The 4831-nt window shown below is 33.2% G+C and overlaps 2 protein-coding genes across 2 annotated transcripts; both read left to right on the top strand.

Annotated features, from left to right (window-relative positions):
* Positions 1 to 552: 552 nt before the first annotated feature.
* On the top strand, positions 553 to 2435 carry LOC133322901 (tubulin-specific chaperone E-like). The gene is made up of 5 exons (XM_061531854.1): positions 553 to 649; positions 712 to 1184; positions 1281 to 1502; positions 1572 to 2056; positions 2119 to 2435. Exons 1-5 carry the CDS (start codon positions 554 to 556, stop codon positions 2430 to 2432), a joined length of 1590 nt encoding a protein of 529 aa, XP_061387838.1. The 5' UTR covers position 553; the 3' UTR covers positions 2433 to 2435.
* Positions 2436 to 3182: 747 nt separating this feature from the next.
* LOC133322896 (GTPase Era, mitochondrial-like) lies at positions 3183 to 4614 on the top strand. The gene is made up of 5 exons (XM_061531850.1): positions 3183 to 3188; positions 3521 to 4066; positions 4135 to 4312; positions 4376 to 4523; positions 4578 to 4614. The coding sequence occupies exons 1-5, from the start codon at positions 3183 to 3185 to the stop codon at positions 4612 to 4614; spliced, it is 915 nt and encodes a 304-aa protein (XP_061387834.1).
* The last annotated feature ends 217 nt before the right edge of the window (positions 4615 to 4831 follow it).

Below are 4831 nucleotides of genomic sequence, written 5' to 3'. Positions count from 1 at the left end.
AAACGTAGAAATTATGATTTATGGAACGAAATTAATAATTTTTGGCCTTATTATTTAATACAAACGTTTAAAAAGTTAATAATTTACATGAAAACGAAAAACGTCATTGCTCACTAGTTTCTTTCATGAACCATTAAGTGAATGACAAGATGGACTGTGTTACATCTTTAATGACAGCGGATGGCATTTAAACCGCAATTGAGAATTAAAACCAGAAAAATACATTTTCCATAAAAATCAAAGATTAAATCAACAACTGACTTATATCCCCATGGGCGGGAGTTAATATACCCACTAACAAACATGTTAATTCCTGTTTTAACAAGAATTTTTGTTCATAAATTCTCATTTGAATTCATTGCCATTACCTTATAAGGAATACCGAATACTTTTTTGGAATACCAATTACTCTGCTCTCATAAAAAAATACAACAGGAAAACAAAAACATACCGTGATTGCTCATACAGACAAGAAACAGAGAAAAAAAATACAAATAAAGTCTATCGTCTTTGTCAAGAGAGACACACAAGCAAAAAATAATAGCCATTAAAAATGGTTGGAATTATGGACGACACCTGCATACGTTATCCTCTGGGAACAAGGATAAAAATTGGTGATAATTGTGGAACTGTATGCTATGTGGGCGAGGTAAGTGTAAATCATAACATGAGCTAGACAAAATACTGATAAAACTTGCCCCACCTACACAGGTTTTGGGCTATCAAGGTACCTGGTTGGGCATTGAATGGGATGATCCAAAACGTGGAAAACACAATGGCACCATTGATGGTAAACATTATTTCTATACACAACATCCGACAGCTGGTAGCTTTATACGCCCAGGCAAGGTGGGGCCATTCGAATCGCTGGAAGAGGCAGCTCGTGAACGTTATTTGGGTTATTCGGAAAATGCATTAGATCAGCAATTGTTGCGTGAGGCCCAAGAATCTTTGCAGGCTTCATTTTTTGAGGTAGTCGGCATGGATAAGTTGGCACGTAAACAGAGTAAATTTGAACAGCTTACCGATGTTAGTGTGGATAATTGTCCTGTAAATTCAGCTGGTTACTTGAAGGAGTTTACCATGTTGACCACACTGAATTTGAGTCATACTTTGATATGGAACTGGGAAATTGTGGCAGATATATGTCGTCAAATTCCATCATTGAGAAATCTAAATTTGAGGTAAGATAAAATTTTGTAAATTTACGAGGGTAGGTCAAGAAGTTTGGGAAATATTTGAAAATTATTTTTGAATATATTTTTTATAAATTTTTATAGTTGCAATCGCTTGGTGGTCCCTTCAGATTTGGACATATCAAATTTGGCAACGGCTTTTGACAATCTACGTTTTATAAATTTACGTGAATGTGGTTTTAACAATTGGTCCGATGTTATGCAGACAGCCTTGCTTTGGCCCTATATTGAATCATTAAGTCTACAAGGAAATCCAATCAGTGAACTATCAGTAGTGGATACCACAAAAATATTTAAAAATTTAAAGTAAGTTACCACCAATTTTTTCAATAACGAATTTTTCTCAATAATTTTCCATTCCCATTTTCCCTATAGAGAACTTGATTTACATCGCACCAAACTATGTGATTTCGATCAAGTCTGCAAATTAAGCAATATCAAAACATTGGAATTTTTAAATCTCATGGAAAATGGCATCGAGGTTATTAAGCTGCCCGATTGTGAAAGTGATGCAAAATTATTGGATATATTTCCGTCGTTGGAACATTTGAATATCTTCCACAATCCAATATGGAATGAAACGGATGCGTTTAATGAATTGGATAAGTTACCCAAATTGAAAAGGCTTAACAAGACACCACATTTGAAATCGGATTTCAATGAAATGTTTGTAAATGCCGTGGCAATGATCTCAAATTTACAAGTTTTGAATAAGGCACAAATATCTCCGGAAGAGAGGCGTGGTGCAGAATATGATATTTGGAAGAAATATGCACCCGAATGGTTACAGGCTTCCATGAAACCGGAAACATTAAAGGAGTTCTATAAGAAACATCGTACATATGCCTTGATGTTGAAAAGTGTGTATTTAAATCATTTTTCTTTTATAATCTAAATTAATTGATTTTATTTTTGTCTGTAGAATATGGTTCACCAGCCGAATTTATACCCCGTTCCAATGCCAAGGTCTCCAATCTAATCAAAATCCGTGTTTTACATTCAGAGACTGGAGATGTTTGGGAAAAGAAATTTCCACGCATGATCACCGTACAAACATTGCTTGGTCTCATTATAAAACGTTTTCACATGGATAGTGATACTGCGCCCCAGTTGTGTTATATCGATAACAAACATCCCGATTTGGTGGTGCCCATGGATAATTTGTCAAAAACTTTGGATTTTTATTCTCTGCAAGAAAATGATACAGTTTTGGTGAAATGGCAAAATTCTATGTAGACTGAATGAAAGCGAAATTTAAGCATTCTCAAGATATTTTTTTTATTATACAAATTTGATATATTTTGTTGTATTAATATCGTTTTTTATATTGTCTATTAATCACAAAAGAAATTAGTTTTTAGTTGAAAATTGAATTGTATTATTTTTTTTATTTAACAAAAATTAATAGCATTTTTTATTGATTTTTTTATATAAAAAATTTATTGTACCTTTTTTTCTATTAGATTAGTTTAAAAAATTCACCTTGCCTAATATCAATTAAAAATTATATATGTTATGCAAAAGAAAAATAAATGGTTCATATGTTGCATTGATGAGTTCAACTATTGAAAAGCTGTGATATTTAATTGTTTGGAGAATTAAAGAGAGCGCCTGAAAGTATGCTATATATTTATACTAAAGTTTTGCTAGTAGATGTACTAGTTGCATTGTACAAATTTGTTTTTTATTGTTTGCTACAGAAAATTAAAATGTATATGTTTAACCTTTAATTTAGTGCTTGTTTTCAATATATTTATAATCTAGGATTGCAAAATTGCAATAAATAATTAAAAACTTAAAAAAATCTATATAAAACGACCCAATACATTAATTCTCTGAGACTTGTTATCATTTGCTCATACATGCAAAAGCCAAAAATAGACTTACACATCCCTACTGTCATTTTGCCAATTGGTCAAAAGTCGATCTATTAAACCCTATATATTACATGCTTGGCATGTTTACATCAGTCATTTCTCCGGCAAAATGATTGTGATTTTAAAACATATTACTAATTTATTAAAAACAAATACACAATTCAATAAATATGGCATATATTATTGCCTGCAACAACAAAAACAACAGCAGCGACCATATACACAAGAGAGCAAATGTGAAAATGATGAGCAAAAGGAGCTATCAAAACATTATCGTGGAGGAGAGCAGAGGCTAGGTGAACAAAAATCCTTGAATATTGCAGTTATTGGAGTGCCCAACGCGGGGAAAAGTACTTTTATTAATAATTTAATAAATCATAGGGTATGTTTATTTTATAACATCAAAAACACGTGATAAAAATCTCCACTTATACAATTTAATTACAGGTATGTCCCACATCGTCGAAAGTACATACGACAAGGAAGTCCAATAAGGCCATATATACTACGGGTCAAACTCAATTGGTGTTCTATGACACCCCTGGCTTGGTAACACAAAAAGAAATCAATAAACACAAATTGGAAAAATCATTTAAAAGTTCTTACCGTCATGCCATTCAACATGCTGATATGATAGCCGTTATGCATGATGTCTCCAATACCTGGACGCGTAAACAATTACATCCAACTGTTATAGATAGCCTGAAGGCATATCCTCAATTGCCAAGTGTTTTAATATTAAATAAAATTGATGCATTAAAATCGAAACGTATCACATTGGAGTTGATACGGATACTCACGAATAATACCCTGAGTGGTAGGAAACATAATCGAATTGGTAAGAAATTGACATTGGATGAATCGAAAAAGGATGAAGATGAGAAGCCGGCGGTGGAATTTGGTGATTTGCTGACCAATGAGGGTACATGGAGTAATTTTAGTGATGTCTTTTTGGTATCATCCATAACTGGGAGTGGGCTGAATAAAGTTCACGTTAGTCTAAATGAAAAAAAAAAACATATAAAAACAACAACAAAAACGTATATTAATTATTTTTATAGGATTACTTCTTAAATGCGGCCAAATCCCGCAACTGGGAATTCCCCAGCGACACATTTACAGATGAACCCCCAGAGGAGTTAATTGTGGCTAGTGTTAAGGCCCGTCTTTTGGACTATTTGCCACAGGAGATACCATATAATTTGGAAACATGCATTGAATACTACAATGTCCATAATGGTGAGTATACAATCAAATTAATTTTAAAAGATTATTGAATAAATTTGTTTTGTGTTTTTTTAGACACAATTTATGCTTCGGTGGAAGTGGTTTGTCCCACAAAACGTGTTGAACGTTTAATATGCGGTGAATCCAATGGCAGACTTAGGCAGATTACGGAACGTGTCACCTCGGATTTAGTGGAGACCTTTGGCAAACCAATATCCTTTACGTTAATTAATTTTATAGATTATTGTTTTCAAAATTATAAACCAAAAAAACGAAGAAACGGAAGTATTAAAAATGACTTCATTAAAATGTAAACAAATCGGTTTCACACCACACTGTAATTTAATTAACGACATACAAAGTTTAGCTTGATCGAATTTGGGAACAAGTCTAGTTTAGGGCCCCCTCCCGGATCGTTTTGAAATTTTTACCACATGTAGTCCTTGGGGCCCTGATTACAGCAGTATACTTTTTTTCTTGCGGAAATCGGTATTTCCGGAGATATAGGCTTCCAAAGTTCCGTTGGGAACC

This window comes from Musca vetustissima, unplaced genomic scaffold (genome assembly GCF_032173495.1).
Source record: "Musca vetustissima isolate MV318-11 ecotype Yass unplaced genomic scaffold, APGP_CSIRO_Mvet_v1 utg11468, whole genome shotgun sequence".
Classification (NCBI taxonomy): domain Eukaryota; kingdom Metazoa; phylum Arthropoda; class Insecta; order Diptera; family Muscidae; genus Musca; species Musca vetustissima.
The sequence above is the reverse complement of the archived record's forward strand: the minus strand, read 5'-3'. Positions and strand labels throughout refer to the sequence as shown.

What these genes read in the sequence shown, in the direction of transcription:
- LOC133322896 (XM_061531850.1), top strand. An exon ending in GTGGGCTGAATAAAGTTCAC is followed by an intron (nt 4,067 to 4,134) that starts GTTAGTCTAAAT and finishes TTATTTTTATAG; the next exon opens with GATTACTTCTTAAATGCGGC. An exon ending in GGCAAACCAATATCCTTTAC is followed by an intron (nt 4,524 to 4,577) that starts GTTAATTAATTT and finishes AAAAAAACGAAG; the next exon opens with AAACGGAAGTATTAAAAATG.
- LOC133322901 (XM_061531854.1), top strand. Translation starts at nt 554, where the DNA reads ATGGTTGGAATTATGGACGACACCTGCATACGTTATCCTCTGGGAACA. An exon ending in TTGAGAAATCTAAATTTGAG is followed by an intron (nt 1,185 to 1,280) that starts GTAAGATAAAAT and finishes AAATTTTTATAG; the next exon opens with TTGCAATCGCTTGGTGGTCC. An exon ending in AAAATATTTAAAAATTTAAA is followed by an intron (nt 1,503 to 1,571) that starts GTAAGTTACCAC and finishes TTTTCCCTATAG; the next exon opens with AGAACTTGATTTACATCGCA.